The sequence below is a fragment of the Ostrinia nubilalis genome, chromosome Z (assembly GCF_963855985.1).
Source record: "Ostrinia nubilalis chromosome Z, ilOstNubi1.1, whole genome shotgun sequence".
Classification (NCBI taxonomy): domain Eukaryota; kingdom Metazoa; phylum Arthropoda; class Insecta; order Lepidoptera; family Crambidae; genus Ostrinia; species Ostrinia nubilalis.
Genome location: NC_087119.1, coordinates 928,055 through 952,360, shown reverse-complemented (window position 1 = coordinate 952,360; position 24,306 = coordinate 928,055). Strand labels below are relative to the sequence as shown.

Genomic DNA, 24,306 nt, shown 5'->3' with positions numbered 1-24,306 from the left:
TACAGTACTAAGTGGCACCTATTCCAATTTTTAAAATACTTGATCCACCTAGTATTTTTTAAATTACACGATTTCCGACCCTACCATCAAAGTAATAGAGGTTATTATTGCATAATCCGTAGTCGTCCACCTAGTATTTTTTAAATTACACGATTTCCGACCCTACCATCAAAGTAATAGAGGTTATTATTGCATAATCCGTAGTCGTGTATTACGCGCACCGCGTATTTTTCGCTAAGCTTATGTGCGAACGTAGAGATTCACTCCGTCTCTGTCTGACAAACAAATTTGAGCGCAGGCAGGTGTGAGATAGGAATAGCCTGTTGAAGTATGAAGGGAGGATATCAATAAATCAACAGCCAGCAAAAACATTATTATTCAATTTCAAATTGCATTATTAATACTACGGTTGTATCTTTTCAAAGAAAATTGTATTTTAAAGTCATAATACGTGGATTAGTCCGCACTAGTCGCGTCAAGTATGGTAAATTACTACGTACTAGGTGGAATAGGTATTTGGATCAAGTATTAATAAATACTTGGAATAGGTGCACCTAGTATCAAATTTACCTAGTATAACCCATCTCTACTGACCTGCGACATCCAGGGCCGCTTCCAGCCGGCCGCGAGCGCGTCGGCGGGCGACAGCGACAGCGAGCGCCGCGGGGACGCCGCGCTGGCGGCCGGCGCGGCCTCGGCGCACACCACCGTCGACGTCGAGCCCGACGCCGATGCTGACGAGCCTGTAGGAGCAACCAGGGCGAGCTAGACTTTACACTTTTTATTGCTTGAACTTATTAAAAGACAATGCCGGAAATTGGCGTCTTTTTTTCTTCGCGCGGCCATCGACCAAACCTTGTTTTTTGATTACAAAATAGTGTAAATAGTGTAATAAACCAAACTTACTATGGCATGTATACCTCTAAACTCAGTCTGAACTGAGTTACGAGCGTTAGAAGTTTGATAATTTTCATACTAGATTTGCTTTTTGCGCGCAAGTTTTGTAAGAAATTGCAACATTAGTCGATGGCCGCGCGAAAAAAAAAGACGCCACCTTCCATACAAAATCTGGCATTGCCATTTACATACAGTTATAGACCTTTGGGCCATCTAAGAGTATGCGCACACCGTTGATTTTTCGTCGGCCGATAGTTTAGTCGGGCAGTTGATCAGTATGGGCATGTATAGGAGTGCGCACACTACGCCGATTCGATTTCGCCGATTCTTCATACAAATTAAAATCGGGCACAACTATCGGCCAACTAAAAATGGCGGGCTGACCTGAGGCAGGCACTTGCGGCGCTCCAGCCGTCCGACCGGGGTCGGTCAGTCAGACGCCTGCAGCTGGCGGCGAGTCAGTACCTTTGTCGGGCGTGGCGGTGGCGGCGCTGGACAGCGAGCTGGGCCCGGTGGCGGGCTGGCTGCCGGCCTGAGGCAGGCACTTGCGGCGCTCCAGCCGTCCGACCGGGGTCGGTCAGTCTGACGCCTGCAGCTGGCGGCGAGTTAGTACCTTTGTCGGGCGTGGCGGTGGCGGCGCTGGACAGCGAGCTGGGCCCGGTGGCGGGCTGGCTGCCGGCCTGAGGCAGGCACTTGCGGCGCTCCAGCCGTCCGACCGGGGTCGGTCAGTCTGACGCCTGCAGCTGGCGGCGAGTTAGTACCTTTGTCGGGCGTGGCGGTGGCGGCGCTGGACAGCGAGCTGGGCCCGGTGGCGGGCTGGCTGCCGGCCTTGGGCAGGTACTTGCGGCCGATCACCGGCGTCTGCGACAGGTCGAACGTGAACTCCATCGTGCGCCCCGGCAGCTCCTGTCGGCAGAACACACAGATTTCATAGCTTTTATATGACAAATCTTTTCTGTAAGATACTTCATTGTAATAGTCATCCTAATTAGTTTTCAGTCAACTTTTATTTGCTCGTTTTGACTTATTATTGTATTAATGATGTAATTAGATCGATATTCCTTCACCCTCATTCTCCTACTCCGCATTCACGTGAAATTGATGTATCTAAATTTTCTCCCTCCTAAGAGTCAATAAGTAAATGGAAATACGACAAGTGTAAAGTAAGCAAGACACACACTCTTAACTTTTTATCATGAGGCAGTTTTTAGCACTAACAGATTTTAAACTTTTTTTGCGCTGATATTACAGATAGTGCCCCACTATTCGTCTTAATCGTTTATGTATGCTTGCTCCCGCTAATGTTTGAACATTATGCACACGGTCGTTAATTTCTCGACTGACGCTCGGATCAAACTCCCACAGCACCACGGTTCTCTCGACCCAAAGGTGGTAGGGCGCGTCTTCGTGGATGGCACTATGTGTACCTGCTACCCTTAGCCCGCTAGTGTGCACTGTGCATTGTACAGTACGCTGTGCGAGTCTGCACTATGCCCATGCGGCGAGGAAGTCGAAGAGAGCCGCGACCACGCACTTTGGGAATGTAACCTATATGACGACTCGACAGAAGATGCTGGATGCGATACGGAGAGCCGAGCAAGGACCTGTTTATCACCAGGACCCCAGGCGGGCTGCTGCTCCTTGTTCGCGCACTCCTGGCACACAATCAGGCGAAGTTACGAGAAGAAGTGATGACATTTATCAACGATAGCAGCCCGACGCGAAGTACCGTATTTGTGGTGTCAAGCCCCAGAAGGGGGAGAATTGACAATGAGAAGGGACAAGGATAAGAGAAATTTGTAGGGAGTCAAGCAAAGCGCCCGGGGAAAGAGCCCAGAGCAAGTACCCGCGCGCTCTCCCGAGATTCGGTTCGTACGCCGTGGGGCAGGAAGAACCATGGGTGGTGGTGGGATTTGTACAGTACCTTCTTGTGCGAGTCGAGGTGCGCGGCGGCAGCGTGCGTGTGCGCGAAGGGCGGCACGACGAGCGTGGAGCAGCGCGTCACCACCAGCTTCAGGATCTTCATGGCCTCCTTGTAGGTGCAGCCGTCCTGCGCGCACGACTGTTGGCCAACCATCGCAATTATTATACAGGACCTTAGGTATATTTACATTATTATATGTATATGTTGAGTACCTTCTGTTATTATTACATTTATTGAGATATTTTATGGATTGATAAATCAGAGTCAGAGATACTAGTGTTTTGCTGAACTAAACTTCGTAACAAAATCGAATGATTTGTACAAAACTTATTATTTGGTGCTGTAGAAATATTCAAAGTGGTTGTTGCTTAAAAGCATCACTGCCAAATGAAGGGTTAAGAGTTTATTAGTAAAAAAAAGCTAAAATAGGATAAGAATGACGGAGAAAAACAATTGTGTGTGTGAAAAGCCAAAAATTTATAGAAAAATAAACAAAATTCGCAGGGGTTGCGGATTAAAATCTCTTGTTTTATTTAGTATGATTACCGCAAAAGCAATTAAAACTATACCAAGGACAAAAACTATAACATAACTGTACAAATGGTCACTTGAGTGTTACGTAACGTTTAGAGAGGGGGAGGGGGGTACAGAAAAACGTTACGGTGCGTTACAAGGGGGGGAGGGGGAGTCTAAAATATTCAAAAATTGCGTTACGTAATACTTGAATGCTCCCTAATGCACAGTCGACAGTATATCAAACTACACATTGTTTTTATTGCAAATTCACTTTTATTACAACTGCATAAGATGCATAAGATGCCGCAATGTAGCTCGATGTGCTGTCGTTAAGCCCGGCGGTAGTGGGGTACCAGGCCGAGGGACCTCCCCGTGTGGCGGGCTGCTGCTCCTTGTTGGCTGCAGCAGCCCGTCCGGTGTACCCTGGGCAACGGCGGCCAGCAACGGCCAGACAGGCGTTGCTGGCCGCCGGCTAAAGCCTCGGCACATTGTTTGTTGACTTTAATTTTGGTTCATCGTTGGAATTAATGATCTATTTTCAGTTATTTTAATGAAAGAGAAGGGTTTGACTTTAATTTTTGGTTGACGTTGGAATTAATGATCAATTTCTATGATATTTTAATGAAAATGAAGGTTTTACCTTTCATTTTTGTTTTACGTTGGAATTAATGGTCAAATATTGTGTCATTTTAATGAAAAAGAAGGTTTTGCCTTTAATTTTTGTTGGACAAAGTCAAAATTTCTTTATTTGTATAGATTACTAGCGGCCGCCCGCGACTTCGTATGTGTGGATCCCGTTTTACCACCTTAGGGGTGAAGTTTCGTAAAATCCTTTCTTAGCGGATGCCTACGTCATAACATCTACCTGCATGCCAAATTTCAGCTCGATCCGTCCAGTGGTTTGGGCTGTGCGTTGATAGATCACTATGTCAGTCAGTCACCTTTGAGTTTTATTTAAATAGATTAGACAGTACTTTCAAATCGTCAAAATATTTTGCTCTTAAGGAGCCTCTACATGTCTCATAATCTTTTTACCCTACCAGTGCTTTTAAAGTAACATTATTTTGGCAAGTGCTGAGAAGAAGCGCCGCAACAAACTCAGTCACCACTGTCTGTCGATAAATAAATAAAAATAGCAGTAGTAGATGCATTAATGATTCAGGAGCAGTTCAATGAATTTATCACGCATTCTTGTATGGTGTTGATATCTTATCGACGTTGGAATTAATGGTCAATTTCTGTTATTTTATTGAAAAAGAAGGTTTTGCCTTCCATATTTGTTCTGCGTTGAAATTAATGGTCAATTTCTAAGTTATTTTAATGAAAAAGAAGGGTTTGCCTTCAATATTTGTTCGACGTTGAAATAAATGGTCAATTTCTATGGTATTTTAATGAAAAAGATGGTATTGCCTTCCATATTTGTTCGACGCTGGAACAAGCGGTCAATTCTAATGTTATTTAAATGAAAAATAAGGTTTTGCGTTTCATTTTTGTTCGACTTTGGAATTAATGGTCAATTTCTGTTATTTTAATGAAATATAAGGTTTTGCCTTTCATTTTTGTTCAACAAAGTTAAAATTTCCTTATTTGTATAGAATATTATTTAAACAGTAAGTACTTCCAAATCGTCAAATATGTTGCTCTTAAGGAGCCTCTACATGTCTCATAAACTTTTTACCCTACCAGAGCTTCGGGATCAACATTATTTTGGCAAGTGCTGAGAAGAAGTGCCGCAACAAACTCAGTCACTACTGGCTGCCAATCTAAATATATATAGCTCAAAGGACTGACTGACTGACTGACATAGTGATCTATCAACGTACAGCCCAAACCATTGGACGGATCGGGCTGGAATTGGTCACGCAGGTAGATGTTATGACGTAGGCATCGCTAAGAAAGGATTTAACGAAACTCCACCCCTAAGGGGGTAAAACGGGATCCACACCTACGAAGTCGCGGGCGGCTGCTAGTAAATAAATAAAAGTAGCAGTAGTTGATGCATTATGATTCAGGAGCAGTTCAATGAATTTATCACGCATTCTTGTATGGTGGTGCTTTTTTTAAAAAGGAGGTTTTGCCTTTCATATTTGTTTGACGTTGGAATTAATGGTCAATTTCTGAGATATTTTAATGAAAAAGAAGGTTTTTCCTTTCATTTCTGTTCTACAAAGTCTAAATTTCTTTATTTAGAATTTTTAAACAGTTTTTACAAATCGTCAAATATTTTGCTCTTAAGGAGCCTCTACATGTCTCATAATCTTTTTACCCTACCAGCGCTTCGAGACCAATATTATTTTTTCAAGTGCTGAGAAGAAGCGCCGCAACAAACTCAGTCACCACTGTCTGCCGACAAATTAAAAAGAATAGCAGTAGTAGTAGGTACATTACTGATTCAGGAGTAGTTCTCTGAATTTACCACGCATTCTTGTATAGTGTATATATCTTATCGACGTTGGAATTGATGGTCAATTTCTGTGTCATTTTAATTAAAAAGGATTTGCCTTCCATATTTGTTTGACGTTGAAACAAAATGGTCAATTATTATATCGTTCGTTTCAGCCGAAAGACGTCCACTGCTGGACAAATCCCCCCCCCCACCCCGAAAATTTCACACAAGGTCACGGGAGGTGCCTGGATGCGAGTGGCGTTGAATCGGTCTTCGTGGAAATAATTATATCATTTTAATCAAAAAGAAGGTTTTGACTTCCATTTTGTGGGACGTTGGAATTAATGGTCAATTTCTGAGAGTTTTAATGGAAAAGAAGGTTTTGCCTTTCATTTCTGTTCGACAAAGTCTAAATTTCTTTATTTGTATAGAATTTTTAAACAGTTTTTACAAATCGTCAAATATTTTGCTCTTAAGGAGCCTCTACGTGTCTGATAATCTTTTTACCCTACCAGCGCTTCGAGACCAATATTATTTTGGCAAGTGCTGAGAAGAAGCGCCGCAACGAACTCAGTCACCACTGTCTGCCGACAAATAAAAAGGAATAGCAGTAGTAGGTACATCACAGATTCAGGAGCAGTTCTCTGAATTTACCACGCATTCTTGTATGGTGTTTTATATCTTATCGACGTTGGAATTGATGGTCAATTTCTGTGTCATTTTAATTAAAAAGGATTTGCCTTCCATATTTGTTTGACGTTGAAACAAATGGTCAATTATTATATCGTTCGTTTCAGCAGAAAGACGTCCACTGCTGGACAAATCCAGATTTCACACAAGGTCACGGGAGGTGCCTGGATGCGAGCGGCGTTGAATCGGTCTTCGTGGAAATTATTATATCATTTTAATCAAAAAGAAGGTTTTGACTTCCATTTTGTGGGACGTTGGAATTAATGGTCAATTTCTGAGAGTTTTAATGGAAAAGAACATTTTTCCTTTCATTTCTGTTCTACACAGTCTAAATTTCTTTATTTAGAATTTTTAAACAGTTTTTACAAATCGTCAAATATTTTGCTCTTAAGGAGCCTCTACATGTCTCATAATCTTTTTACCCTACCAGCGCTTCGAGACCAATATTATTTTTTCAAGTGCTGAGAAGAAGCGCCGCAACAAACGCAGTCACCACTGTCTGCCGACAAATAAAAAAGAATAGCAGTAGTAGGTACATCACAGATTCAGGAGTAGTTCTCTGAATTTACCACGCATTCTTGTATGGTGTTGATATCTTATCGACGTTGGAATTAATGGTCAATTTATAAGTTATTTTAATGAAAAAGAAGGTTTTGCCTTCAATATTTGTTCGACGTTGGAATAAATGGTCAATTTCTATGGTATTTTAATGAAAAAGATGGTATTGCCTTCCATATTTGTTCGACGCTGGAACAAGCGGTCAATTCTAATGTTATTTAAATGAAAAATAAGGTTTTGCGTTTCATTTTTGTTCTACGTTGGAATTAATGGTCAATTTCTGTGGCATTTTAATGAAAAAGAAGGTTTTGCCTTCAATATTTGTTCGACGTTGGAATAAATGGTCAATTTCTATGGTATTTTAATGAAAAAGATGGTATTGCCTTCCATATTTGTTCGACGTTGGAATTAATGGTCAATTTCTGTGGCATTTTAATGAAAAAGAAGGTTTTGCCTTCAATATTTGTTCGACGTTGGAATAAATGGTCAATTTCTATGGTATTTTAATGAAAAAGATGGTATTGCCTTCCATATTTGTTCGACGTTGGAATTAATGGTCAATTTCTGTGGCATTTTAATGAAAAGAAAGGTTTTGCTTTTCATTTTTATTCAACAAAGTTAAAATTTTCTTATTTGTATAGAATATTATTTAAACAGTAAGTACTTCCAAATCGTCAAATATTTTGCTCTTAAGGAGCCTCTACATGTCTCATAAACTTTTTACCCTACCAGAGCTTCGGGATCAACATTATTTTGGCAAGTGCTGAGAAGAAGTGCCGCAACAAACTCAGTCACCACTGGCTGCCAATCTAAATATATATAGCTCAAAGGTGACTGACTGACTGACTGACATAGTGATCTATCAACGTACAGCCCAAACCATTGGACGGATCGGGCTGGAATTTGTCACGCAGGTAGATGTAGACGTAGGCATCCGCTAAGAAAGGATTTACCGAAACTCCACCCCTAAGGGGGTAAAACAGGATCCACACCTACGAAGTCGCGGGCGGCTGCTAGTAAATAAATAAAAGTAGCAGTAGTTGATGCATTATGATTCAGGAGCAGTTCAATGAATTTATCACGCATTCTTGTATGGTGTATTATATCTGATCGACGTTTGAATTCATGGTAAATTCTAAGTCTTTTTTTAAAAGGAGGTTTTACCTTCCATATTTGTTTGAGGTTGGAATTAATGGTCAATTTCTGAGATATTTTAATGAAAAAGAAGGGTTTGCCTTTCATTTCTGTTCGACAAAGTCTAAATTTCTTTATTTAGAATTTTTAAACACTTTTTACAAATCGTCAAATATTTTGATCTTAAGGAGCCTCTACATGTCTCATAATCTTTTTACCCTACCAGCGCTTCGAGACCAATATTATTTTTTCAAGTGCTTAGAAGAAGCGCCGCAACAAACTCAGTCACCACTGTCTGCCGACAAATAAAAAAGAATAGCAGTAGTAGGTACATTACTGATTCAGGAGTTCTTCTTTTTCTCAGTTGGTACACTCTTGTCAGAGTGGTCGTGGTTATCATTGTGAATCACGATTCAGAGTGATGTTCCTCGTAATACGGCGTCTTTCCTCGCGGACTACATCTTTCCGGGCACTTTCGCTAACCGAACACTTAGTTGCGGTCTTGACCTGGTCCGTCCATCTCATTGGTGATCTACCACGTGGTCTGGTACCCTCAACTTTTCCCTGCATTACGAGATTCAGGAGTAGTTCTCTGAATTTACCACGCATTCTTGTATGGTGTATATATCTTATCGACGTTTGAATTCATAGTCAATTTCTAAGTAATTTTTTAAAAAGGAGGTTTTGCCTTCTATCTTTGTTCGACGCTGGTATTAATGGTCAATTACTGTGTTATTTTAATGAAAAAGAAGGTTTTGACTGCCATTTTTGTCCGACGTTGGAATTAATGGTCAATTTCTGAGTAATTTTGATAAATTAAAGTCTTTATCGAGGAAATAAATGTGAATTTATTAACACCAAACAATTACATGTACGGATCGTAGATCAGAGAGTAGAAAGGTGACAGAGCTGTCATAGACAAAATAAAAAATAAAAATACGGTCAAGCGTGAGCCGCATGTAAAAGGCTATAAAGGACAGTGCCAATCCATGTATGGAAGTTGGACCAAGTGCTGCCCAGAATGAAACTATAGTGCATTTTGTTCCTCAGGCCAATAATAATTTGTAAACCGGAGCGCACTGAAATCTATCCCTGGAGTTAAGAGAAAAAAAGAGTTTTGTTTTGAATTATTTACATACAAAATATCATCGATATATACGTACTACGCATAAGATTTTGCGCTTTTGGCATTAAATAACACTCGCTATGTTGAACTTAACCATACTGCATCCGTACACCTTACTTTAGTACGACTTAGACATTCTTTATAAGCGATGCCAGCACTTTTCAGAAACTCTGAGAAATTTCCATTTACATATTCCAGGCCGTTGTCTGTGCGAAGAGTTTTTATACGAGCATCTAACTGGTTCTCAACTTCATTCTTGAACTCTTTGAACTTTTCAATGGCATCAGACTTGTTTCGGAGAAAGTAAACGAAGATTTTCTTCGAATAGTCATCAAGGAATGTGATGACGTATTTGGCACCACCAAGTGATTGTGTTTCCATAGGTCCGCAAATATCAGAGTGGACCAGCTCAAGAACCTTTGTAGCTTTGGAGCCCTCATGTTTAAAAGGTAGTCGTGTCTGTTTACCTTCTTTGCGAGTTAAACATGTCACCTTCTCTGGTTTTGCTGAGAGAACTACATCTTCAGAGTTGGATGTCATCTTCTTTAAACTGTAGAAGTTTAGGTGCCCCATCCGTTGTATTCTTGAGACGTTACAATTTTGAAGTTATTGTATCCTGGTCACGGCACCACTTTTCTTGTTTACTACAAGAAATCAAAAAATTCTGCTGATTCTGCAGTTCATTTCCAATATTCCCAAAATATAAGTAAAAGAGTGTGAGCTTTAACCTTCGTAACTAATGTTATCATCAAAAGGTGAAGCATTTATGGCAGTTGGCTGCTGTATTTTTTATTTTGGTTATTGCAGCTACAATTAACGTTTTGTTTAGTTACTCGAACATTTGTGCTACTAGAAAACTATCCAAGGGTTTTACCGCAGACACAGTCACTTCTCTGTTTTTAATAGATTTGTTAATTGATGTGGGAATGGGATCGGCTGGAGCGTCGATACTTTTTCACGTTCCATGTCTATAAAATGACAACACGCTCGCAGTGAAGGCAAGAAAGCTTTGTTCAAAATGCGCGAACATCCTCCCCCGCTGGTGAAGTAGGTATTCCATTGTCCGCAACTCGAGAAATACCATCATCGGTGCCAGGAAACAAGTCGTTGATTTTTCCCATGCGCCAATTCAAGGGTGGCAGGTTATTTTACTTGACAATACCCTCCTCGGCGTTCTTCCCATTTCCTATTAGTGAAGTTGTCCAATTTTGTATTAACCAAATAAATAATCAATAAATAAGTTCCAGTTGTCGACTGGTAGACTTAAGTTTTTAAAGCACTCAAATATGCTCTATCACGTGGTCAATGATAAAGCGCAGGGATGTGTCTGATTCTCACACCGTTGCTTCAATGCTAAATAAGGCCTTCATGTGATTGTTTATTAACAATCTTTTGTTACTGTATCCTGGTCACAGCACCACCTTTCTTGTTTACTACAAGAAATAAAATGCACTGTAGATTGGCTGATTCTACAGTTATTTCCAATATTTCCAAAATATATGTGTAACCTTGCAGGCCGTTCGGTTGCATTCTTTTGTAATGCCAGGTCGGCCTTCCCAACCATGCGCCGTCATTTTGTTCAATCTTAAACGTGTTGTTCTTGAAGTCCAATATTCCGACGTATATCATGTCCTTTTGGACATTCATCATCCGGGTAATTTGAGTTCTTCCTCTACCCCACTTTTTGTAGCAATACATAGGCACTTCTTGATTGAGTGATCGTCTGGTCTTTTTATAACGTGACCATACAGCGTTCGTCACGCAAAACTAGTAGTAAGGGGTACTTGTTGGTTGTTCTAAATAAATGGAATAAAAAACGTAATCCTAATTGTGGCGCAGTCGGGTAAATAAAAAGTGGCTGTTTTTCAAATCTTAACATGGTCAATAATAAATGTCTCCAATTCTGTTATACCATTGTTGCAATGCTAAATAAGGCCTTCATGTGATTGTTAATTAACAATCTTTTGTTATTGTATCCTGGTCACAGCACCACCTTTCTTGTTTACCCTTACCCTTACAAGAAATAAAATTCACTGTAGATTGGCTGATTCTACAGTTATTTCCAATATTTAGTAGTCTTGCAGGCCGTCCGACAGCATTTGACTGTTCTGCCAGGTTGGCTCTCCCAATCATGCGCCGTCATTTAATTCTATCTTAAAAGGGTTGTTCTTGGAGTCCAATATTGCAACATTTAACATGTGTCCTTTTGGACATTCGTCATCCGGGTGGTTTCAGATCCTCCACTACCCGTCTTTTTTAGCAATGAAAAGGCACTTTTTGATTGAGTGATTGTCTGGTCTTTTTATAACGTGAACATACAGCGTTCGTTACGCAAAACTAGTAGTAGTAGGGGGTACTTGTTGGTTGTCCTAAATAAATGGAATAAAAAACATAATCCTTAATATGGCGCAGTCGGGTAGATAGAAAAGTAATTGTTTTTGAAATCTTAACTTGGTCAATAATAAATGTCTCCAATTCTGTTATACCATTGTTTCAATGCTAAATTGGCCTTCATGTGATTGTTAATTAACAATCTTTTGTTACTGTATCCTTATCACGGCACCCCCTGTCTTGTTTACTACAAGAAATAAAATTCACTGGAGATTGGCTGATTCTACAGTTATTTCCAATATTTCCAAAATACATGCGTAGCCTTGCAGGTAGTTCATCTTTACTTTCTTTTGTAATGCAGGGTCGGCTTTCCCTATCATGCGCCGTCATTTAATTCTATCTTAAACGTGTTGTTCTTGGAGTCCAATATTCCGACGTTATCATGTCCTTTTGGACATTCATCATCCGGGTGGTTTGAGTTCTTCGTCTACCCCTCTTTTGGTAGCAATACATAGGCACTTTTTAATTGAGTGATTGTCTGGTCTTTTTATAACGTGACCGTAACTGTATCCTGGTAACGGCACCACCTTTCCTGTTTACTACAAGAAATAAAATTCACTGTAGATTGGCTGATTCTACAGTTATTTCCAATATTTCCAAAACATATGCGTAGCCTTGCAGGCCGTTCGGTTGCATTCTTTCGTAATGCCGGGTCAACTTTCTCAATCATGCGCCGTCATTAATTCTATCTTATACAACCTACATGTTGTTCTTGGAGTCAAATGTTGCGACGTATATCATGTCCTTTTGGACATTCGTCACCCGGTTGCTTTGAGATCCTCCGCTACCCCTTTTTTTGTAGCAATATAAAGGCACTTTTTAATTAAGTGATCGTCTGGTCTTTTTTTAACGTATACCATAAAGCGTAGTCTAGCTTCAGGAATTTCATGGGTTATGGGGGCTACTTTGAAAAATGTTGTTTTTTATAGAATTCGTGTTCAAGGTCTTCTTCCTTATTGAAAAACAGGAATATATCTAATGGCCAGCCAACTTTGTGGTGCGCATCCCAGAACACAAAGCGCTGGCGGGGTATCAGGCTGGGATACCTCCACGCGCGGCTCGGGATGTTACTTCTTCCGTGCGCGGATGCGGTAGCATCCTGCCTTGGTATACCCTGGGCAACGGGGGCTAGCAACGTCCCTAGCGGGGCCTTGCTAGCTGCCGGCTAAAGTCTCAGCAGGTAGGCAACGGTCTTTCGGCTGTAATCTATTCGGTCAGATTGTATCGGAAAAACCTATATACAGGGTGGAAACGATAAGTGACCTCACTCGATAATTTCTAAACCATACAAGATATCGAAAAACTGGTTACTGACCCTGAAAGTGCTTTACGAACTCTTTCAAACGGTACCAATAACAGGTTACAGAATAAACTGGAAGTATCTGAAAATTCTATGTTTCCAGCTTCCATACTAAATGTATGCCAACCACACAATATTAAGTGTAATTTTTTAAAATTAAATAATGTACCTAAAAAAAACTCGTAAATTGCATTTTTATTTAAAATTATTCAAGGAAAAAATTAGTTTTAGGCTTTACTTGCTATAAAGTGTTGTATCAAGTATCAAGAGATGAGTGCCATGACAGTGGTAGTACCTACTAAATGTATGGGGGATGGAAACATTGGATTTTTGGATAGATCCAGTTTATTCTGTAACTTAATATTGATACCGTTGGATAGAGCTCGTGAAGCACTTTTAGGATCAGTAACCAGTTTTACGATACCTTCTGTAGTTTTTAATATCATGAGGCTGTACCAAATGTATGGAAGCCGGAAACATTGAATTTTCGGATAGATACAGTTTATTCTGTAACCTGTTATTGGTGCCGTTTGAAAGAGCTCGTAAAGTACTTTCAGGATCAGGAACCAGTTTTTCGATATCTTGTATGGTTTAGAAATAATCGAGTGAGATCACTTATCGTTTCCACCCTGTAGAATTTGCTTTCTTCTTTAATATCGTACACAGTCTATTGTAGGTATTTCAAATTAGAAATGCGAGTTTTTAGTTAGCGAACTGAATTTATAGAATACACAATAGAAAGATCGTTTTATGTTAGCTAGGTATATAGGGTGACATCATGTCCATTGCACACAGCCCAAGGTAATCTTATTGTGCAGAATCTTAGTTACGATACAGATTCTGGGCTGAGGTTATAATCGCTGAGTTGCATCTCCTCGCTCCAGGGTGGAGCTGAAGACCACGGAAGACAGAAGAATAGTTTAGTTCCTGACAGGAATGTTGTGCAAACAACTACACTGATTTCAATTGGGTGTTTGTTTGATACGAGACTTTTTATTTGTTCGACTGCTATTTATCATAATAATATTTTTTTTATAAAAACACTTATGACTTTTGTAAGAAGTTTTTTTTTTATAATTGATTTACTTGTGTGCCTGTATTATAAATTGAAGTGATGAAGACGTCACATCGATATTGTTGAACACATGCATGTAAGTATTTTGAGTTAATTATTTATAATAGAGGACTCCAAACACAATGCCTCTAGTACCTACAGCTGCTAATATCGCAGCAAACTGGACATACAAGACCGAAGTAACTTTTTTAACAACTGTTAACTCATTTCCAATATTTCTAGATGTTACGTAATGTTATTGTAAGCCATTTAAATCAATAAGTATTAAGTATACATAAGTAGTCCTTATATTTTTTATATCTGTAATTTGATTCGAGTTACTTTTGTTTCTACTAAGTATTATTATAAACTGAGTTTATATAATTATTGTTTGCAGAACAGTGCAGGTATTTGACCCCAATCACTTCTGATATTAATTCAAGTTTTACGTTTAGATCGTCGGTTTGGTACTTAATACTTCCACGGAATAGAGCAACAACCACGAGTTGTCAAACGAAACCGATTTTAGGACGTCACTGGAAGTCATTGGTGTGTCAGTTTTGACGATTGTTTTACTGTTTTGTACATTAATCAGTCACTGAACCAGTCACCACGTTTCTGGAGCACATTTCTTATCCACGATTCAAAAAATATGAAAAAAACTGCCAATGAGTGCTCACGAACTGTCAAATACAAAAAATCGGTTCCGTTATGTCGCATCACACATTTCTTTTTATCACACAGTATTGCTGCTAGTGACATCTCGCTCGCTTAGTTCTTTGTTGCTCTATACCCTTTTTAAGGTGCCAAAATATATTTGACCTTACTTTTCAGAATGACAATTTGGTGGAAATGAAGACGTCGCACAATTTTTGTATACAGAATATTGTATTTTGAGTAGGTATCCAAAAAAGGAACGTATGCAAAATACAGTATTTGTATACAACTGCTCGCATCGTTGGAGAACTGAACATAGAAGACTGGTGCTGAACAAAAAGGCACAGGACAATATTATTTTTAAGCCCTGACAGAAACAATGGTTTATAAATATCATGAATGTATTTGCTATCTGTGTATTCATCTATGTCTATACTTCGTATGTTATTATTTATAGCTTTGATTGTTTGTTATGTTATTATTTATAGACCTCCACGTGCGGCGGGTTGCTGCTATTTCCTCTTTGGAAGCAGCAGCGGGGTTACTCCGAAACGTCACCTGAAGTTTCGAATGCTGCCATCCCTCTCATGCAAAGTGAGAGCGACGGTGACAGGACCAAAACGACGTAAGCAGCGTTTCGGAGTAGCCTTCTAGCCGGCTCTAGAAGTAGCAGCAGCCCGCCCGGTGTACCCTGGGCAACGGGGGCCAGCAACGGCCAAGCACGGGTTGCTGGCCGCCGGCTAAAGCCTCGGCACGTGCGGCAAGATTTTTCATGAGTGACGTAAAGAAATCCATTCATTAAATTCAAACAACTGCATACTCTGACTCGAGACTTCTATGTGTCACCCACTCATTAGACGTCCTGCCTGCACTGACATATTGCTCACCAAGATTGTGGTTGTTATTATGATTTTATTTACAAAAAGTGAAACTGACCTCGATTACTAATTTAAATTGACATGCCATATTATAGATGACCCACGCTGAACTGTCCCACCAAACTCAATGACAGGGGGGCGCTACCATCGTTCTACTATATGGTTTCCATCATGGCAAAAATCGGAACCAGCGATCCGGTATTGACGGTGGCGCCCCGCTGTCAATGTCATGGATAGGAAAGTTCAGTATATTGGAACTATAAATCAGTGTTCACTTACGCGTTAACTTTTTTGTAAAAAGGTACGGTTAGTCCATTGCGAGTGAGCGGGAAGAGTAGAGAACCTTGGCTAAAGTCGACTTTTTGAACAGTGTTGGTATAATTTTTTGTAGGTTGGTTTAATCTGTATCACAACGTTGCTATGAGCGTCTGAACTTACTGTTTATTTTATCAGGAAATATCTCTTAGTTCAAAAGTTACAACGTTTTTGTTGCGAACCGATAGGTGGACCATTTTTTGTTATATTGTCTATATTTTTATACTTTTTTTATTCTTTTTGATATCTTTCGTTTATGAGTTTGAAGTTTTATGTTTTTGATAGCCATCTGGGCATTTTATGCAAAAATAAACATATAATTAAATGTAGCCTTTCCAACTAAGCGTCATAGACGCAGCGTCTTTAGCTTTGGTCTTAAAGGTAGTCTTTTGAAGCGAGTTAGTGACGCGGCGTTGGTGGCACAAGATCAAAGCTAAAGACGCTGCGTCTGTGACGCTTAGTTCGAAAGGCTACCTTAAACCAAGGTATTTCGTTCGTTTTGCTCGCCCGATCGGCATTCTTTACAATAAGTAATTAAAAAAAAACAAAACTATAGAAAAAGCTTATAAAAAATGTGCAACTGTTTGCAAAATCAACTTGTATACAGGGTGTTAGGTATATGGGTATATGAGCCGACACTAGCCCATGTTAACATGGTCATATAAATGGTATGGTGAAGTCAGAAATTTGATATCATCATTTTAATTTTTTTAATTTTCATACAAAATAAATTTTATAAAATCCGATTTGTATGAAAATTAAAATAATTAAAATGATGATATCAATTTTCTGACTTCACCATACCATTTATATGACCATGTTAACATGGGCTAGTGTTGGCTCATATACCCATTTACCTAACACCCTGTAGAAGTAGAGGAGTGGTGTGTAGTGTGTAGTGTGTACTCACGTCGAGGAACTTGACGACGGCGCGCAGCAGGTCGGCGGTGACGGGCTGCGCCGCGGGCGCGCTCAGCTCCACGTAGTACAGCATGCAGTGCAGCACCGACAGCACCGGCAGCTGCAGGTTGGCCGCGCCCTGCCGGAGCAACGCGCTCAGTCACCACCCAACATTTTGTTTTTATTTCTTTTTAAGATTATTACTCATTTGTTATTACACAATATACTTTTTTTTATCCACAACGAGGAAGCTCGGGTGTGAAACGTGGAAGGTCACCAAGGTTATGTCGCACCAGCTGCAGGTCTTCATCAACCGCTGCCTTCGCCGAATTCTCGGCATATACTGGCCCGAGAAAATCTCCAACGTCGAGCTATTGGAACGCTGCCACGGAATTCCGATCGACCAGCAGATCAAGCGCCGCAAGTGGAACTGGATTGGCCACACTCTCCGAAGGGACCCCGATCACATCCCTAAGCAGGCTCTGGATTGGAATCCCCAAGGAAAACGCAAACGTGGTCGACCCAGGCAAACTTGGCGGCGCACTGTAGCGGACGAGGCGAAGAAGATCGGCAAGACCTGGAGCGAGATCAAGCGAGAAGCTCAAGACCGAACGAGATGGAGGACTGTTGTGGACGCCCTCTGCCCCATCTAGGGGACATAGGACCATAAGTCAAGTAAGTCAAAGAGGAAGCTCTTGGCCTGTATCTCACCTGATGGTAAGTGATGATCAGGACGAAGGTGGAAGCGAGCTTCACCCGGAATCCTCAACCACGGAGGAACTGGCTATCTTACCTCTAACTGCCGGAACACAACAATGCTGTTAACATTGTTGTTATGGCGACAGACTTAGGTAAGATGGTGGTAGCTAGCCAGGCGGACTTAGAACAAGCCCTAGTGAGTGAGATCGTGATACAAGCATGTATCATCACCATAGTCGAGCAGCGGCGGGGACTACGAGTCAGCCAGTCCAACCCCTTCACCGATTTGCTATCGTGGCTTCAATAATACCACGCCACGGTCAGTCACCAATCGTACAACATCATGGACTAGCCAGTCAAGAAACAACAACACTAACACCCGTATTCACAAACGATACTTACCTATGCAAAGCAGCAACGCTATGCGAAATGAGACATTTCTCAATGCGTTCCATATGACAAGCCTTTCAATTCATAAACAATACTTAAACGACCCTTGACTATGCAAAATCAGAGTGTTGAATAGATTTCTGTGATTGGTTCGCTTATGTTACGTACGCACTTCACTCCGCTAACTGACATGACATTCCTGTCATTCAAACGGTGCAACGGTTTATAAGTGTCGTTATTTTGTGGATTTGTGAATTAAATACCTAAATATGGATAAAACTACAACTATCAGGTTAGTATGAATACTTCGATTAATAATAATAGTGAAAATCATGTTTCAATCATTATTTTTCAGATAAAAAAGCTGCCGTTTTCTTCTTCCGAAAAAGAGCTGCTGATTGTAGCTTAATAAGAGAAAGGCCTATTATTAAAGACAAGCATATGTATTATTATCCTCTCTAAAATATCGAGTTGACGAAGCAGGCCTGGGAAACTCTAACAGTGGCTTACAATTCTCAACCATATTTTATGTTTCACAAAGGCTCCACACATCAACTGAAAAGCTGCTGGAATAATTTAAAGACCCAAAGAATTAAAGAACTTTCTCAGGAATCAATCAAACGTTCTCAACACCCACTAGTAGGTAAGTAATGTTTTTAAAATATATAGTACGTAGATTTATGAGGAATAACTAAGCAGAATATACCTACTCAAAGGAATTAAATTCATAATTTGCTTTTCAGGTATCAAGAAATTAAGATTAGTAGTAGCAAGAATGAATATTAAGACAGAAACAAGAATCAAACGCACCACATTGAATAATATACAACAAGACCAGGCTTTGCACGAGTTGGGGCTACAAAGAGAAAAAATATTGATAGAAAGAGAAAATAATTTGTTAGAACATGAAAAAAAGATTTATGATTTACAAATACTACATAAAATTAAATTAGACATTGAAGATTGATGAAAATAAAACTTCATTAAAAATTGTATGTTTTATTTGCCACTAGCAACTGATACATTATGTAGGTGGCACTGGAAGGCCTCCTCGCAGTTAATTTCCTTAGGTCTTCTTTTATCAGTGGTAAAAATATGAAAAGTACCCCATCATTGGAAAACCTAAACTAAATTCGTCTGAATTGTAATAATCAAGGGGATTTTGGCGTCGGCCGTTTGGTGTAGTGGTTCAGAACGGACTACTATGCCGAGAGGTCCCGGGTTCGATTCCCGGCCGGGCAGAAATTGAAATGATGAATTTTAATTTCTGTGACGGGTCTGGGTGTGATTATGTATAATATTTATGTATTTAAAAAAAAAAAAGTATATAAGTAGTATATCCGTTAAGCTAGCACCCATAACACAAGCATTAAGTTGCTTACTTTGGGGCTAGCTGGCGCTGTGTGAAATTGTCCAAAGATTTATTATTATTATTATTTATTTATTTATTATTTTGGGAAACCCGTATCACTTTTCTGGTACTTATTCTACTTTGCTCATTGATATAATTATCAAATTCTTCTTCACTATTGTAATCCATTGTAAGATAATATTAATCGAATACAACCATAAATAAAGCAAACAAACCTCAAAAACGAGAATAACCTAAAAATTTTGACGTAAATAGACACTATGCGTTGCGTAATACAGCTCCCTGGCTACCTTAGCTTTGCGTTCATTCTAAGGGACGCATAGTGCTTGTCACCACTGAAGTATCGTCTATGAATAGGTTTTTGGGACCCTGTGCATCCACGCGCACTATGAGGCCTCAAAGTAATGTTTGTGAATACGGGTGTAAGAGTCGGTGACTGACCTGGTGTCAGGCAGAAACACCAGGTCAGTCATCAGTCACGCAACAACACCACAGTCAGTCATCAATGGCGCGCGACAACACCACGGTCAGTTACCAAATGTTCAATAACATCACGGTCAGTCACCAATCATTCAACATCACGGTCAGTCGTCATTAATCACTCTATGGCATTACGAAACATCAAGGAGCTTTGAAGATCGAAGGTTTTACGACGAGCACATTAATTTGTTGGACATAATAGTCTCCCAGGAAGATAAGGTAATGAAATGAACAATACATCTGTAATAGGCTAGATGACAAAATTTCAATTATTATTTGTCTGTCAGACAGATAAAATAATTAGAATGTATTAGGCTGGGTTGCACCATCTTACTTTAACTTTGACAAACGTCAAAATTCTGTCAAGTTCCATACAAAGTACACCGGTTAAAGTTATATATTTCTTTCTTTCACAATCCAATAATACAGTGAAACACAAATTGCTATGTACTAATTGAACAGGGAAAGATTGTGAGAGAACTGGAGTCTGAACTAGGCGAGAAGCCTAATTAAAAAATATGTGTCCAATTTTTTTTTATTTATCTGTCTGACGGGCTAAATAGTATTTCGATTTCATTACCCAGTCATCATCCCTATTTTAACGTACCTTTTCGAGCACCTCGACGAGGAAGGCGAGCATTTGCATAGACAGGTGCGAATAGGTGTCCCACAGGTACTTGACCACGCACTTGGTCCACTGGAAGCTCTCCTTGCTGAAGGTGCGGCGCGAGTACAGCGTCATCACTGTGCCGAGGTTCTCTAACTTCTTGCTCTTCTCTGCGGTGAACTGTTAACGATACAAAAAATGTAGCAATTTACGAATATCGTCAGTCTGGATCGCTTAACTTTGTTTTTTTGTTCTTTGCTTTAATGATACGTCATTATTTTGTGCTTTATTGATACAAATTGTTGTGTCTGTCCTATTAACGTCATGCCATGAAGTAATGAGGGTTTTCGCGAATGAAAGATCCGCTAGATGGCGGTACGTGGATGTGGGGTCTGACTGCTGCGTGATTAGTGGATTTTGACATATCTGTCAATGTCATGTCAAAAATAACCAATCACGCAGCATTTGGACCTCGCGTCTACGTATTGCCATCTGGCGGATTTTTCATTCGCGAAAACCCTCATTGTAAAATAAAGTTTTCGTTTGTTACTTGTTAATTAATTCTGTAATCTACAATGCCCGCGGAATTTGTGCTATCACGATGTATTTGTAAATGAGCTGGACCTGTTTGACCCGTTGCACACTTTTGCACCACACCCTTGTGCTTTGTGTAGCATTTGTATGCCACAGACCACGCAGGCAGATCTCGTCTGTGCTACGTATTGCACGCAAGCTGCAAGTTTGTTTTACGCGTCATTTGATCCCGTTTGAATGACCGCGCAACGCGCACACACAACATGTGTCATTTATTGTGCGAGAGCTCGTATCATTCACGCGGGAACGATGCATGACTTCACTGCCTGCTGCATCAGCATTTATCTGCCTGTGATCCTCGCCCACTGACTACTGCATCACCACTCAGCCTGCCCGTGGTCTACATCCAAACAACGTTTGCACCGCGTCCTACAATTTTTTGAACCATTTATCTAACTTTGTGCTCACCTGTTTTTTGTGTTTCACTTTATGATTTGTGATAAATACAGTGTGAGTCACGTTAAAGTGTACATATCAATTAAGGTAAAACTAGACCTATTTTTATCGACAAAAAAGAGGTCAAAAATTTTTTGAGATTTTTTTAATTTTTTTTATAGATTTTTTTATTTACTTCATGCAAATAAAAAGTAATAACTTTTAAACTAAGAGGTATATCCTGATAAAATTAAAGCAATAATAATGCTAAATAACAGGCAATACTAAAAAAATACATAAAATACCCAGAAAATGCCTACAAATAATAAAAAAAACCGGCCAAGTGCGAGTCGGGCTCGCACACCGAGAGTTCCGCCGTACAAACGTAGCGGTTTACAATTTATGACGTATTAAATCAAATTACTTACTTGATTCCGTTGCGAGTAGTGGCGAATTTCAAAATATGCGGTATGATTATTTTTTATTTATTTATTTTTATTATAGGTAGGTACCTACCTCAGCGTTTTGAATTTTTGCGTTGATTTAGAATTTCTCACAGTTTAGAGGCAATTAGATTTAAGAAGTGTTTGATATGAATTTCAGCTTTAATATCTCTACGCGTTCATGTGAAAAAGGGTAGGTAGTAAGTTTATAATTATTAAAAAAATATTTTATGTCATGTAAGCAAAAATAATATTTTAAATTTTATATAACTTCAAATTTATCATTTTCGCAATTTTTCCTTTATCTGTACTATATAACGTTGCTTCGTGCCGAATTTCAAGATTCTGAGTTCACAGGAAGTACCTTGTAGGTTTTGATTCCCTAGCGTATGACGGAAATTCGTCTAAGGTGTCGGTATAAACTGCTGTATCTTTTGATCGCGTTAACTTAGAAGTTTGATTTTTTTACTTCTTAAAGGGACAATAGATCTAGGTATTTGGTATAAATTTCAATTTGATACCTTTATTCGTTCGTGAGAAATAAGGTAGTAAGTTTCATTTTATTAAAATATTTTTATTATATTATATAACTAAAAAAATGTAATTTTCGCAATTTTTCCTATATTTGCATTATATGACAATGCTTTATGCCAAATTTCAAGATTCTGAGTTTACGGGAAGTATCCTGTAGGTTTTGATTCCTTTGCGAGTGTCGAAAATTTGTTGAAAATATCGACATAATCGGCTGTATCTTTTGATTGGCTTGGCTTAGAAGTTTGATATTTTCACAGCTTAAAGGGACACAGGACAATAGACCTGAGTATTTCATGTGAATTTCAGCTTGATACGTTCACGCGTTCTTGAGATAAAGGGTCTTGACAGACGGACGGACGGACAACAAAGTGATCCTATAAGGGTTCCGTTTTTTCCTTTTGAGGTACGGAACCCTAAAAATGATACTTTATGAAAAAAATCTGCTTAAAAATTCGAATTTATTTGGTTATTTGATAAATTTCTCCAAAATATGCCCCTATAACAGGTGGTTTTTATTACTTTTTATTATTCTCTATCGTATCACTTTTGTAAAACCAAAAATCGCATGTCTATAGAGACATGCGGCTTAGTTCAAACGATCATTGCAAACGTTGTGATAGGGATAGCCCTATCACAACGTTTGCAATGATCGTTTGAACTAAGCCTCTCCGGGCGCGCCATTCAATGCTTCGTTAACAACGAAAGTGAAAGTGGCTCTAGATTTGTAATTTTGATAAAGACAAGTTACATTTCAAATAAAAAAAAACCGGCCAAGTGCGAGTCGGACTCGCGCACCGAGGGTTCCGTACAAACCTGCAAGGTTTACAAAGTTCGTTCATTACGACAATCGAGTCATAACTATGGTATTTTTATTGCAAAATGAAATTCATAACATTACAATGGGGAAAGTAACTACTTAAAAGGAGAATGCCCAAAAGTGGTATCGCTCGAAATCTAATTGTACATTGAGGGTACCACACCGTAAATTCCTTTCTTCATTTGTAATGATTTGCGAAAGTAGTAAGAAATTGTAAAACCTCCGGAATAAAATCCGATTTTAATAAAAAGTATTGTAACAATGAGCTGCAATCAGCAACACCTATCACCGAGCAACGACACTACGTAGTTCGCACGGTTGTCAATAGATGGCGCTGTTCGTAGTTAGCTCGCGGTATCATTTGATTTTTTCCTGTCCTTAAGTAGTCAGGGCTAACCACAAATCCCTTTCCCCTTGCAAAATGGTATAAATAACATTGGTATGCACGCAAGATTATTTTGTGTTTATATCTGATCCTTATCAAATAACGCTAGCTTTGGCGTAGCTAGGGTTTTTTTTTAGGCAGGGTAATTATCTACAAATATAAAACAAGTATTCTAAGGTAAAACCTGTAGCTATGCCAATGGACACCATTCATTTCACTTAAACCAAAATTACGTCAAAGTCCGGAGTTTTATAAAAAAAAAATATGCGGTATGATTATTTTTTATTTATTTATTTTTCCTATATTTGCATTATAGGTAGGTACCTACCTCAGCGTTTTGAATTTTTGCGTTGATTTAGAATTTCTCACAGTTTAGAGGCAATTAGATTTAAGAAGTGTTTGATATGAATTTCAACATGTGAAAAAGGGTAGGTAGTAAGTTTATAATTATTAAAAAAATATTTTATGTCATGTAAGCAAAAATAATATTTTAAATTTTATATAACTTCAAATTTATCATTTTCGCAATTTTTCCTTTATCTGTACTATATAACGTTGCTTCGTGCCGAATTTCAAGATTCTGAGTTCACAGGAAGTACCTTGTAGGTTTTGATTCCCTAGCGTGTGACGGAAATTCGTCTAAGGTGTCGGTATAAACTGCTGTATCTTTTGATCGCGTTAACTTAGAAGTTTGATTTTTTTACTTCTTAAAGGGACAATAGATCTAGGTATTTGGTATAAATTTCAATTTGATACCTTTATTCGTTCGTGAGAAATAAGGTAGTAAGTTTCATTTTATTAAAATATTTTTATTATATTATATAACTAAAAAAATGTAATTTTCGCAATTTTTCCTATATTTGCATTATATGACAATGCTTTAT

General features: G+C 39.1%; 1 protein-coding gene across 1 annotated transcript in view; it reads right to left on the bottom strand.

Annotated features, from left to right (window-relative positions):
- The window catches only part of LOC135087000 (protein furry-like), a 70,667-nt gene that overhangs the window by 25,106 nt on the left and 21,255 nt on the right, over positions 1-24,306 (bottom strand). The window contains exons 8-12 of the mRNA XM_063981856.1: positions 20,275-20,454; positions 16,737-16,865; positions 2,822-2,959; positions 1,614-1,803; positions 595-743 (exon numbers count right to left, since the gene is read on the bottom strand). Of these exons, the coding sequence (XP_063837926.1) occupies positions 595-743; positions 1,614-1,803; positions 2,822-2,959; positions 16,737-16,865; positions 20,275-20,454 (786 nt within the window). The remainder of the gene's footprint in view (positions 1-594; positions 744-1,613; positions 1,804-2,821; positions 2,960-16,736; positions 16,866-20,274; positions 20,455-24,306) is intronic.